Source organism: Brachyhypopomus gauderio, chromosome 3, assembly GCF_052324685.1.
Source record: "Brachyhypopomus gauderio isolate BG-103 chromosome 3, BGAUD_0.2, whole genome shotgun sequence".
Lineage (NCBI taxonomy): Eukaryota > Metazoa > Chordata > Actinopteri > Gymnotiformes > Hypopomidae > Brachyhypopomus > Brachyhypopomus gauderio.
The window spans coordinates 36,836,377-36,850,424 of NC_135213.1; the positions used below are offsets into that span (position 1 = coordinate 36,836,377).

General features: G+C 43.4%; 1 protein-coding gene across 1 annotated transcript; it reads left to right on the top strand.

Moving 5' to 3' along the window:
• Positions 1 to 1,348: 1,348 nt before the first annotated feature.
• Positions 1,349 to 13,515, top strand: erap2 (endoplasmic reticulum aminopeptidase 2). Its single transcript, XM_076998013.1, has 19 exons — positions 1,349 to 1,487; positions 2,113 to 2,723; positions 2,816 to 2,954; positions 3,151 to 3,285; positions 3,434 to 3,554; positions 3,642 to 3,796; positions 4,733 to 4,846; positions 4,958 to 5,089; positions 5,212 to 5,343; positions 5,470 to 5,538; positions 5,674 to 5,849; positions 6,018 to 6,097; positions 6,202 to 6,385; positions 6,544 to 6,700; positions 11,881 to 12,065; positions 12,258 to 12,419; positions 12,522 to 12,662; positions 12,802 to 12,883; positions 12,984 to 13,515. Exons 2-19 carry the CDS (start codon positions 2,239 to 2,241, stop codon positions 13,128 to 13,130), a joined length of 2,796 nt encoding a protein of 931 aa, XP_076854128.1. The 5' UTR covers positions 1,349 to 1,487; positions 2,113 to 2,238; the 3' UTR covers positions 13,131 to 13,515.
• Positions 13,516 to 14,048: the final 533 nt, after the last annotated feature.

Consider the following 14,048-nt stretch of genomic DNA (forward strand, 5'->3'; position numbering starts at 1 on the left):
ATGCACTGGTCTGTTATGACATTACTCTGTCCCGACTCGTTGACGACCGTAAGTCATTTGTCCCCGAGATGCCTGGTCCGTTGGTGGGTGTCCAGACCTCCTCTGCACTAACACGAGGTGTTGGTGTGTGTCCAGATCTCCTCTCTGCACTAACACGAGGTGTTGGTGTGTGTCCAGATCTCCTCTCTGCACTAACACGAGGTGTTGGTGTGTGTCCAGACCTCCTCTGCACTAACACGAGGTGTTGGTGTGTGTCCAGATCTCCTCTCTGCACTAACACAAGGTGTTGGTGGGTGTCCAGACCTCCTCTGCACTAACACGAGGTGTTGGTGTGTGTCCAGACCTCCTCTGCACTAACACGAGGTGTTGGTGTGTGTCCAGATCTCCTCTCTGCACTAACACGAGGTGTTGGTGGGTGTCCAGACCTCCTCTGCACTAACACGAGGTGTTGGTGTGTGTCCAGACCTCCTCTGCACTAACACGAGGTGTTGGTGGGTGTCCAGACCTCCTCTGCACTAACACGAGGTGTTGGTGTGTGTCCAGACCTCCTCTGCACTAACACGAGGTGTTGGTGTGTGTCCAGACCTCCTCTGAACTAACACGAGGTGTTGGTGTGTGTCCAGATCTCCTCTCTGCACTAACACGAGGTGTTGGTGGGTGTCCAGACCTCCTCTGCACTAACACGAGGTGTTGGTGTGTGTCCAGACCTCCTCTGCACTAACACGAGGTGTTGGTGGGTGTCCAGACCTCCTCTGCACTAACACGAGGTGTTGGTGTGTGTCCAGATCTCCTCTCTGCACTAACACGAGGTGTTGGTGGGTGTCCAGACCTCCTCTGCACTAACACGAGGTGTTGGTGTGTGTCCAGACCTCCTCTGCACTAACACGAGGTGTTAGTGGGTGTCCAGACCTCCTCTGCACTAACACGAGGTGTTGGTGTGTGTCCAGACTTCCTCTGCACTAACACGAGGTGTTGGTGTGTGTCCAGACCTCCTCTGCACTAACACGAGGTGTTGGTGGGTGTCCAGACCTCCTCTGCACTAACACGAGGTGTTGGTGTGTGTCCAGACCTCCTCTCTGCACTAACACGAGGTGTTGGTGGGTGTCCAGACCTCCTCTGCACTAACATGAGGTGTTGGTGTGTGTCCAGATCTCCTCTCTGCACTAACACGAGGTGTTAGTGTGTGTCCAGACCTCCTCTGCACTAACACGAGGTGTTGGTGTGTGTCCAGACCTCCTCTGCACTAACACGAGGTGTTGGGTGTGTGTCCAGATCTCCTCTCTGCACTAACACGAGGTGTTAGTGTTTGTCCAGACCTCCTCTGCACTAACACGAGGTGTTGGTGGGTGTCCAGACCTCCTCTGCACTAACATTTGCATGCAGCAGCGCAGGAAGGCAGCACGCGCGCGGGGGAGTTGTGGGCCGGGCACTTAAAAGGGAAAACGAAAGCTTGTCTGTGCGCACGACAATGAATAGCCGAAATTCAGGTAACCTCACGACGTTCGCTCCATAATGTGATTCAGTGTCGTCGTTTCGTGGTCTAAATGGCTAAAGTCATGTTGCGAAGCGCTCGTGGTGTTTCTGTTATGAAAACATGCAGCGCACGAGGACAAATGTCCTTAGTGCATCCGAGTTGATCACCCTTTGTAGATGTGAGCGGACAGTAGTGTCACGTTACACAGTATGCAGCGATGGCGGACTGACAGATCCCGTGTGCTGTTGCTCTGTGCCCTGCTGAAGTTTAAACTGCTGTTACACTTTGCCGTAAACACGTTGGACGTTGTTTTGACCGTGTAGTCTGTATCCTAGAAAACGCAGTCGTCGTTCATCTGCGTTCTGCCTGCGGGAGTGCTTAATATAGCCTAAGAAAAGGACGACATTGTGGCCTGAACGTACACAGTAAAATCATAGTAAATTTATGGTCATGGTTAATTAAACGCTACTAATTTTACTGTGCAAGCCCTACTGTAAGTATGTTGGAATGTACTGGAAATAACTACTGTACTGGTGTTGAGCTGTAGACTGAGAAGGAAAGGTCAAGAACTCTAGCTTATTAACTCATGTAGGTCAAAGTTTCCACATCTCAATTGGGACGTTTTTGTTTTTCCTCAGGTTCAGCTGTGCACAGATCCTTATCCAGACATCTTAGAATGTGAAAGGAACTGTAAAGTGTTAATACTACTTGTCTTTCACCAGGAGAAGCACTATTCCATTCAAAAGCTCTTGTCATATTCCATCATGCACGTTTTATTGTTTTCTGTGATCTTGCTGACGCTGCCTGTCAGAAGCCTGTCCTCTGAAAGCGACAGTGACCACTTGGCTACCAACGGTCTCCCTTTCCCCTGGAGCAAGGTGCGCCTTCCGAATTACATCATTCCAGTTCATTACCACCTCCTCCTCCATCCCAACCTCACAACGCTGAGGTTCAGCGGCTCCGTCAAGATCGAGATCGACGTGAAGAACAACACTAACTGGGTCGTCCTGCACTGCAAAGGCCTCGAAATCACCACGGCGACCGTGCTGGACGAGAGCGAAGCTCACCTGTTTGAGAAGGTGCACCCTGTTCTGGAGTACCCGCCCCACGAGCAGATCGCGATCTTCTCTCCTAAGATCCTGACAACTGGAGAGAAATACTTTTTGTATTTGGAGTTCAGTGCAGCGTTGGGAGATGGCTTCTACGGCTTCTACAAGAGTTCGTACAAAACGCCGAGTGGAGAAACGAGGTAAAATTCATGTGAACAAAACAGTGTTGGCCAGCGTGTGGAAGAGAATGATAACTATTACTCACTCTTCACTCTGCTCAATTTGATCCCAGGTTCTTGGCATCTACTCACTTTGAACCCACCTCCGCACGAATGGCGTTTCCCTGTTTTGATGAGCCCATCTTCAAAGCCAACTACTCTGTCCGGATAAGAAGGGGACCCCTGCACATAGCCCTGTCCAACATGCCCATTGTAAAGCATTTTAACATCTGCATATACAAAATATAAATGTGTTTATACCACAAATACTACACACTCTCAATACATTTTATTGGCTTCACTGAAATAACTACCATGTCAGAAATAACAAAGATGTAAGCACTGTCCTTTCTGTCCTTGAGTTTCTTTAAAGGCACATGAAAATGTAATTTATTGTTATATTTATTAGGAGCAAACGGTGGAATTGGCCAGCGGTTTGTTGGAAGATCGCTTTGAAGCAAGTGTGCAGATGAGCTCTTATCTTGTGGCCTTCATCATCTGTGACTTCAGGTCTGTTAGCAGACAAACGTCAACGGGAATCGATGTAAGTCAGCTGTGCAGTCCGAGATGTTGTTCCTAACGATTTTGTTCCCTTTATGACACGATACGGATTGATTGATTGATTTTTATTTATGTAAGTTGTTGTCTTTCCTACTCCCATCTGCTCATAATAACGAGTATTTCTTTGTAAGGTTTCGGTTTATGCTGTTCCGCACAAGTGGCACCAAACCCACTACGCTCTTGAAGCTGCTGTCAACATTTTGGAGTTTTATGAAAAGTACTTCAATATCTACTATCCGTTGCCCAAACTAGGTAAACATGGACTGTTTCTCAGTTTGTAGTGAATGCTGTGCTCTTAGTACTGTTTGAATTCATTTTGTATTTCTCTTTTTTATCTAGATTTGATAGCTATTCCAGATTTCCAGTCTGGAGCTATGGAAAACTGGGGTCTGACCACCTATAGAGAGACCTCCCTCCTTTACGACCCTGACGTCTCATCCACCTCAGACAAACTGTGGGTTACTATGGTGATAGGACACGAGCTGGCCCATCAGGTGAGCGTTGCACACCTGTCCTAGTTGCTGTACCTGTACCTGTGTTTGTTAGCACTTCTAGGTATCGCTTTTACTCCTGTAGTTTAGTGGTATTCTTGTTCAAGGATATCTTGAACTCTGACCTATGTACTGTACTATCTAGGAGGCATTCTGTGAGCAGATGGCAAAACACTGTGTATGTCACTCTGGATGAGATCGCCTGCTAAATGCCCCAAATGTAAATGTAAATGTCAGAACTAAGTGGACATTGTCAGCTCAAACAAGTGCATTGTGTTAAGACCGCACTGCAGTACAGAAACTGAGGAGATAGGTGGCACTGGTGAGCAGCTTTAGCTTATTACCCAAGTGCCAAAGGTGTATCCAGAAGAGTAAATGATACAGTGAACAAACTGAACACGAATGCTACTGAACATTCATGTCCACATTGGCAATGGTATTTTAGGTATTAGTATAAAACCGAATGCTTGATTGCTGGATAAAAGCCAGGGACATACAAACTGACGGGGGGGGGGGGGCTCACGGTGGCGAGACGTGCACACATTCAACCTAGGCTTTATTTATTGAAAAGGCACAGTTAGCACTGAGCATATACAGTACATATAACACACAACGTAGCGAGACACAACTATTGGACTCAACAAAGACAAACACGGAAAACAACTAAGATGCATATTAAATACTTACAACATAACAAGCCCCGAGTGTGACACATAATGAGGATAACGAGACGACACACACACACAACCACACCCACAGGAAGTACATACATGGCTACAAACAGAGAGGGGTCCGGGCCTGTACTATGACACAAACTAGTCAAAATTATACTTTAATGCTAATCAATTATATTCATACAGCACTTATGCACTAAATTGAGGATTAGCAAGACGTTAGCAATGTGCTATATTATCTGAAATGTGTATCCCTGTCCCACAGTGGTTTGGAAACTTGGTCACTATGGAGTGGTGGAATGATATATGGCTTAATGAGGGATTTGCGCGATATATGGAATTTGTTTCTGTTGAGGCTACGTACCCACAACTAAAAGTGGTATGCTCCCATTTCTTAAGTGTTTTATCTTTTGTTACCAGTTTTAGAAAACTATTAAAATATTCTACAAGACACAAGGCAACTTTTTTGATTTCATGCTCTGATTTCCAGGAGGACTACTTGTTGAACACCTGCTTTGCAGCCATTGGACAGGATTCACTTAACTCATCTAGACCTATAACAAGCTCTGCCGAGAACCCCACTCAGATAAAGGAGATGTTCGACACGGTGTCTTATGACAAGGTGAGAGGTCGGTAGTACTTCCATGGGAAGGTTCCCGATGCTGCCTTCTAGCGTAACATCGTCCTTGTGAGGTCGGATTTGTGCCATTTCGCGTTTGTGGGTCTGTTCCCATGTGTTTTTAGGGGGCTTGCATTCTGCACATGCTGAGGAATTTCCTAACAGATGATGTGTTCCAGAGGGGCATAGTCAGGTATCTGAGGAAGTTCAAATATAGGAATGCCAGGAACGAGGACCTTTGGAACAGCCTGGTCAATGTAATTACCTAATAATTACATATTTTTACCCATTTTTGCGAGTATGGAATTCATTAATTGATTAATTATACATACATCTCAACAGATGTCTAATGTAAAGTATTTTAATATCCTTCTGCACCACAGACGTGCTCTGAGGAGGATTTCACATCAGGAGAATACTGTTATAGTGACAAACAGGCCAGCAAAAATGCAGTATGTTTCACACATACGTACACACACATATATACTGTGTATATATATATATTATATTATTATATATTGCACTTATACACATACATTGTGCATAAAGGTAAACTGACTTACATAAAGGTAATTGACTCCGTGCAGTATAATTTTGCTGGGGAACATATTGACCTGAAGACGATGATGAAGACCTGGGTGCTACAGAAGGGCATCCCTCTGGTGAGCGTGACACGGCAGGGTCGCAAGCTCCACGTTGAGCAAGAGCGATTCTTAAAGACTGTCCAGCCCGGGGACCCCACGTGGCATTCACTGCAAGCCGGGTAATAAACCCTCTCATATGTGCCTCAATAATACGCTGAGCCTTGTCTAACTCATTTGGCCTCCAGAGGGCAGTGTTCTCTCTATGATCAACTGTAACCATGCCGGTGCCGTCAATGTCAAAGTTCTTGCATTAAAACTCATTCTTCATTTTTCACTTTTCTCAATAGCTATCTGTGGCAAATTCCTTTGACCTACAAAACAAGCCACTCCAGCACTGAGATGAGACATATACTGGAGATAAAGTCAGGTATCAGCTACCGCTACACGCTAAAAACCCTCCACATTCCCCTCATAAAGGCGAGAGACCGCTCCCATGGTTTCGTTAGTAACATGTGTTTGAACACTTCTCAGAGGTGCTGGTGCTGGATGAGGATGTCGACTGGGTGAAGTTTAATACGGACATGAACGGCTACTACATTATTAATTATGACACCGAGGGCTGGGATGCCCTGATTGGGCTCCTGGGAGCCAATCACAGTGCTCTAAGCTTCAAAGACAGAGCAAACCTTATTCACAATGCCTTTCAACTGGTCACGTAAGTTTTCAGTAAATTAAAGGACATGCCACTTATTCGAAGAATGCTAATGCAATTGTAAACTGTATGAAAGTGAACATAAGCCATTAGGAACAATACACAGACACTCTTTTCTTAATTCTATACTTATTTCTTCTTGGTTTGTCTGATGTGTCTAGGGCAGGGCGATTGACACTAGACCGAGCGCTGGATTTGATCACCTACCTGAAGTCTGAGACCCACAACGTTCCTCTCTTAGAAGGCATTGGGTATCTGGAGTTCTTTTACAAGATGGTACAAAAGAGAAATTTAGATGATGTCACTCAGAATCTCAAGGTATTTCAAATTTGTTATAACAGATAGATCCATGCTAATTTGTTTGATTGGTGCACGCAGTAATGCGTGAGATGCTAGCAGATACCAGTCTGGTTGACTTCTGCCTGCTGTTGTACTCAAAATGCTTTACAGACCTTATACAGTGAGGAAAATAAGATTTTGAACATCCTGCCACTTTCCAAGTTCTCCCACTTAGAAATCATGGAGGGGTCTGAAATTTTCATCTTAGGTGCTTGGCCACTTTTAGACATATTCTTAAAAAAATCTGGAAACCTAGATTTGCTTCTTATGGAGCCACTCCTTGGTTCTCCTGGCTGTGTGTTTTTGGTCATTGTCATGTTGAAAGATCCAGCCACGACCCATCTTCAATGCTCTAACTGAGGGAAGGAGGTTGTTCCCCAAAATCTCGCAATACATGACCCTGGTGATCCTCTCCTTAATAGAGTGCAGCCGTCCTGTCCAAAGCACGATGCTTCCACCTCCATGATTCACAGTAGGGATGGTGTTTTTGGGACGGTACTCATCATTCTTTGTCCTCCAAACACGGCAAATGGAATTAAGACCAAAATGTTCTATTTTGGTCTCATCTGACCACAAAACTTTCTCCCATGACTCCTCTGGATCATTCAAATGGTCATGGGTGAACTTAAGACGGGCCTGGACGTGTGCTGATTTAAGCAGGGGAACCTTCCGTTCCATGCATGACTTTAAACTATGACATCTTAGGCCCCGTCCACACGACGCCGGAGATTTTTAAAAACGAAGGTTTTTGTCTCCGTTTTCAAAAATATCTACGTCCGCCGGAGATTTTTAAAAACGGAGCTTTTTGTCTCCACTCCCACTTAGAAATCATGAAGGGGTCTGAAATTTTCATCTTAGGTGCTTGGCCACTTTTAGACACTTTTAGACAGTGGAGGTGGACTTTTTAGAGGCTAACAAACAGGTCTTTGAGGGCCAGAATTTTAGCTGATTGGCAGGTGTTCGGATACTTATTTGCAGCAGTAACACACAAATAAACTATTAAAAAATCATACGTAGTGATTTCCGGATTTTTTTTTTTTAGATTATGTCTCAGTGGATATTAGCCTAAGATAAAAATTTCAGACCCCTTCATGATTTCTAAGTGGGAGAACTTGCAAAGTTGCAGGGTGTTCAAAAACTTAATTTCCTCAAAAATTTGAACTCGGATAACCTTACAGCACACAGAAAATTATGTAATTTGCCAGACTGTCTCTGGAGAGTCATTGCCAAGATTTTACAGTCAAATCAAATCAAATCAAAGTTTATTTGTATAGCGCTTTTAACAACTCAAGTTGTCGCAAAGCAGCTTTACAGGGTTTACAAGGTTAACAATACTATGGGTCCAGAACCCTAATGAGCAAGCCAAAGGCGACAGTGGCGAGGAAAAACTCCCTATGATGGTGAGGAAAGGAAGAAACCTCAGGAGAACCAAGACTCAAAAGGGAACCCATCCTCCATTGGGCGGCCCGTTAACACACAAATACACAAGTCACACATAATTCACACAATCAGACTAGGTAAAAGGTAGAATTGAAAGTTCTGGGTTTTGATATTGTCACTGTAAATGTCTGTTGATGAATGCCAGGCTTTCATTCCGTGTCGGAGCAGTGATGCTGGTATTGTAGGCTCCGACTGCAGTGTTACTCCCCAGGTGAACCCCGGTATCAGCACATCCACCGGCAGCCAGACCATCCCCCAGGTGCCTGCAGGTGCCTGTATCCAATCGTCTTGGGTAGAGCCATGCAAGAAGATAGATAATACAGACTGAGTGGACATGAATTTAAACCACCGTTGATTTAAATGTACGTAGCTCACGTGCCAGTGATCAGCATGTGGCTCCGGCAGACTAATCTATAGCAGCATAACTAAAGGGAGAGGTTCAGAGGTGACCACAGGCATGAGGGCTCACTGAGACATTGCTTTCCAGTCAAGTCATAGTCACAAATAGAGTGATGCCAAGACACAGCTGGATGACAGCATCAACATCTCAGATCACCAGAAATCTCAACGTCTGGGAGCCCCCAAGCCCCTACACCTTACAAGGGGAATTTTAGCTGAAGGCTTGACTAAACAGGTGAGTCTTAAGTCTAGATTTAAAGATTGGAACTGTGTCAGAGTCTCGGATTGGAGCTGGAAGGCTATTCCATAATTGAGGGGCTTTAAAAGAGAAAGCTCTGCCTCCGGCTGTAGTTTTACTAATTTTTGGAACTACGAGAAATCCAGCATTTTGGGAGCGCAAAGGGCGAGATGGGTTGTAGTAATCAATGAGTTCACTCAGATATTGTGGAGCAAGACCATTTAACGCCTTATAGGTTAACAGGAGAACTTTAAATTCAATGCGATGTTTAATCGGCAGCCAGTGTAGTGCAGCGAGAGTGGGACTAATATGATCGAATTTCCTAGCCTTGGTTAGGACTCTAGCTGCGGCATTTTGTACAAGTTGTAGCTTCTTTATGGACTGTTTAGAGCATCCAATTAGAAGACTATTACAGTAGTCCAATCTCGACGAGACAAAAGCATGAACTAGCTTCTCTGCATCAGCTAAAGAAAGTAAGTGTCTCAGCCTGGCAATATTACGTAAATGGAAAAAGGCAGCCTTAGTGACATTGCATACATGTGTGTCAAATGAAAGATCAGAATCAATAGTGACACCTAAACTTTTTGCAGTAGATTTTGGTGTTACTGAAAAACCATCTAGGGTAAGGGGAATATCAGCCCAATTGCTTCTAACAGCAAAGTCTTGTCAGAATTTAGTTTAAGAAAATTAGACGCCATCCAGTTTTTAATATCCTGGACGCAGTTCTCAATCTTGAGAGTTGTTGTGGTATCATCTGGATTAGAAGATATATACAACTGAGTATCATCTGCGTAGCAATGGAAGCTAATACCATGCCTACGAATGATAGTGCCCAGTGGTAGCATATATAATGAGAATAATATGGGGCCCAGTACAGATCCTTGTGGGACACCATACTTTACTTTAGAATGCTCAGAGCATTCGTTATTTACTAGCACAAATTGGTAACGATCTGTCAGGTAGGACCTGAACCAGGAGAGTGCTTGACCTCTTATGCCAATGAGTGTCTCCAGTCTATTAAGTAGAATATTATGATCAATGGTGTCAAAAGCAGCACTGAGGTCTAGCAGTATGAGAAACGAGATGTGTCCTTTATCAGAGGATATTAAGAGATCATTCAGTACTTTAGTTAGTGCTGTTTCAGTGCTGTGATGAGCTCTAAATCCAGACTGAAATAACTCTAAGACATGTTCTGTCTGTAAGAAGGAAGAGAGTTGTGAAGAAACTACTTTCTCTAAAATTTTGGATATGAATGACAGATTAGAAATTGGCCTATAGTTGGACAGTTCTTGGGGGTTAAGACCAGGTTTTTTAATTAGCGGCTTGATGACTGCAAGTTTAAATGAACTGGGAACGTAGCCCAGGCTCAGAGAATAATTTATTATAGTAAGCAACGGTTCTACATTGCTGTGCAGTAATTCTTTAAGTAGATGGGTTGGTACAGCATCTAGTATGCATGTGGAGGGTTTAGCAGATTTCACCAGTAAAATAAGCTCCTCACGACCAATTGGGGAGAAGGACTCGAACAGGGCATCAGAGCTGACCAGACAGCTGTCAAGGTGCATTGGCATGTTGACAGGCTCTGAGATAGCACTACTAATGTTTTCCCTAATTTTATCAATCTTATCATTAAAGAATTTCATAAAATTGTTACTGCTACACTCTAGTGCAGGGGTACTCAACTGGCGGACCGCGGTCCGGATCCGGACCCGAACGCAGTCCTGTCCGGACCCAATCTCATTCCTGATTAACTGGATATGGACCAAAACAAAACCGGAGCATTTATTTCAGGGCTATTGAAAAAACACTTCGTCACGAGTGTTACGTTCGCCACCCCCGCTCAACAACTTACGTTCGACACCCCCCACCCCCGCTCAACAACAAGCCTGCCTGGTTGTTGCGACGCGAGGGTCCGCGCGGCGAAAATGACGTAATCGCTGTGGCTCCGCGTGTGCGCGAGTGCCTCGCGCGCTGTCGGTTCGCGAGGTCGTGCACCTCTCGAATTTTGTAACTTCGCGCCGCGCTTCAGCGCAATGAACAAAGTCACGTTTTCAGGGTTCATACACCTTTATAAGGTGGAATTCAAGCACTTGTACGTCACTTTCAAGGTCCATTTCAATATTTCCCAGCATGTTAAACATACTTAAGTTAAATATTTATACATATACTCGAAATAATTCGCTTTTTATCACATTATTTAATGGTTGTTTATTTAAAAAACGCCCAATCTTCACGTCTTCACGTTCTCTCATGTTTCGTCCTGGAATTACAAGAGGCTCGTATTTGTTAACCTAATACAAGAGAACTATTCAGTCAGACAGATATTTGTTGTGAAACCAAGTAGTTACAATTTCAAGCATTTTAAAGTACTTTAACCTAAATTCCAGCACTTTTCAAACCTGAAACATATAGCAACATTAAAATTGGTCAGGTAAATGTTCATTCCCCTGTTTTGAGGGGTGTTTCTACCACATATCGTTTCGGACAAAACGCCTATCGTTTCGGAGAACACTGCAGTGACGCTCGCGACCCCCCCCCCCCCCCCGCTCAACAACTTACGTTCGCCACCCCCGCCGCACCGGACCTCAGGACACAGGTATCTGCCAAAATTGGACCGCGGACAGTTTTAGTTGAGTACGCCTGCTCTAGTGGAATAAGAGAATTGTTTTGTTCATGACTCCTCGTAAGGCTGGAAACAGTTTTAAAAAGGAGTCCTGAATTGTTTTTATGTTTTTCTATTAAGGCCGATAAGTATAAGGACTTTGCCATATGGAGGGCATGCTTATATTCAATAAGGCTGCTTTTCCATGATAGTCTATACACTTCTAACTTCATATTTCGCCATTTACGTTCCAGGATCCGCGCGGCTCGTTTGAGGCTACGCGTGTGCTCATTGTACCATGGCGCTATTCTTCTCTCCGTGGCTTTCTTATATCGTAAGATATAAGTCGGCCTTGTTTGCTGTCCCGTCGTTTCAGACATACATTCGCTGAATGTCCAACGCTTCCTTATGCAAGACTGAGTCCTTTCAGGTTCACGTTGAGGTCTGTTTGTGAGGCTCCTCGTTGTCTTTGTTTCGTAGACGTATATTCTGCAGTACTTCGGAGACGTGATCCAGAAGCAGACCTGGAGCAGCGAGGGCACGGTCTCAGACAGGAGGATGCGCTCCGAGCTGCTGTCCCTCGCGTGCGATCTTGGGTTTGCTCCCTGCTTGGAGAAGGCCAAGCAGTTCTACCACAACTGGGTGAAATCCAATGGCTCCGGCAGGTATTTTCTTACACTGAAAAATGGAGAAACTATATTTCCAATAAACATTGTTTTTCTTTTTACTCAAGTGATTTTGGTTTGTTTTACATGACGACCATGGCCAACAAATTTCATAAAGTGAGCTTTAATACCGTGAGCTGATTTTCCTAGTGGAAGTGTAGTGATGTACAGACTGTGATTCGGATTCCACAGTCTACCCACTGATGTTATGGAGACCATCTACATGGTTGGAGCCCAGGATGACAGTGGCTGGAATTACCTGCTGGAGAAGTACACGGTGTCTATGAGTGCATCAGAGAAAAGTAAAATCCTCTCAGCTTTGGCAAGCAACAAAGACTCAAGAAAGCTACAAAGGTATGTTATCTATACAAAAGCCAAATATCTGCACATTGGTTTATGAATGGCTATTAAAAATACTTCTGTCAGATTAAGATAATCTGATGCATTTGATTCTAGACTGCTGGAGCTTGGAATGGAGGGTGTAGATATAAGAACACAGGACCTGCCTTCGTTAATATACTACGTAGCCAGAAACCCAGCTGGTCACTTCCTGTCTTGGAATTTTGTGAAGAAGAACTGGAATGAATTAGTGGAAAAGTAAGTGTAATTTGATTGATGACCTGGTAAAAAAATGTGCTGAAATAACAAAATCTGAAATTATTTTGTAATGTTTACCTTTTCTTGAATATGACTACAGGATAATTGATCACGTGAAACCCATATTTTCTTTATGCAGGTTTCAGCTTGGATCATTCTCTATCAGAACTATAATAATTGGTACAACACGACAATTCTCTTCCATAGAAGAACTTGCTGATGTGAGTTTTACGTTATGTTTTCTAAATTCTCTTCAAGGTAATTTGCAGTGTGTTGTATGGACAACTCGCAGAGAACTAAAGAAGTATGTTGCATTTCCAGATGAAGGATTTCTTCACCTCCATCAGGGACCAGTCATCTCAGCTGCGCATCACTCAGGTGGCTGTGGAGAATGTGAAGAAGAACATTATGTGGTTGGAGAGGAATTTAGAAACTTTGAGGACCTGGCTTAAGAAGATGCTGAACTGAACAGCTGATTCCAGATCAGCCTTTAACAGCCACCTGTCATCAGCACATTTCCAAAGCATTTTGAAAAGCAAGCAGTGTCCTTTTCATTTTTTTTTAAACAAATAAGCAAAAGGGGTTTTTAATAACTTTTTTAGTCATATTTGCATTGTACTTAAAGCTACAATAAAGTTAGCTTATAAGTATAGGTAATACAAAGGTGTAGTTATGTTTTGATAACTACATTTCGCGTGGTTTGGATGGTTTTATGTTCCAGGATAAATAGAACTATGTTGAAACAACTATGTTATGTGGTGAGGAGTGCAACATTTAAAAATTTTTATTCTTTTCCTATTTTGAGTAATTGCAAAACTGTTCAATGGTTTCTAATTTCTTTCATAAAATAGGTGGAAACTGAAAAACTGGAAATGTGTCTCGAGTGTCTTATTTTTTAACCAGGTAGCTATACGAAACGGATTCTATTATCTTCCCTTCCACAAATATTTAGTAAAAATTATAATGATTTTTTAATTATGATTTTATGATGATATTCTCATAAAAATCATATTTTATGAGAATAAAAAAAAACATTTCTAGGAAAGTGACACAAATTGGAGATACACAGTTCGTGAAAACAAATTCTGTCTCGTGGAAAAATATATATGTTGGCCTAAGAAAGATAGATTTTGTTGCATTGCGTAGTACTCCTTCATTTCTGTACTTGTAGATGGGAGATGGACATGTCCATCATTAAATGTTCATGTTCATGTTCTTCTACAAGATGCAGTGCTTGCAAAAATGGCCCAACCAGTCCCACAGAGCTCCATGAAGTCATGCAATAGACAAAATGCAACGTACTACAATTACATGACAACTCCCTATTGTGAGAAGCACAATGAAGAACAGCATGAACTCACTACTCGTGAAGAGCTGCCAAAGAAA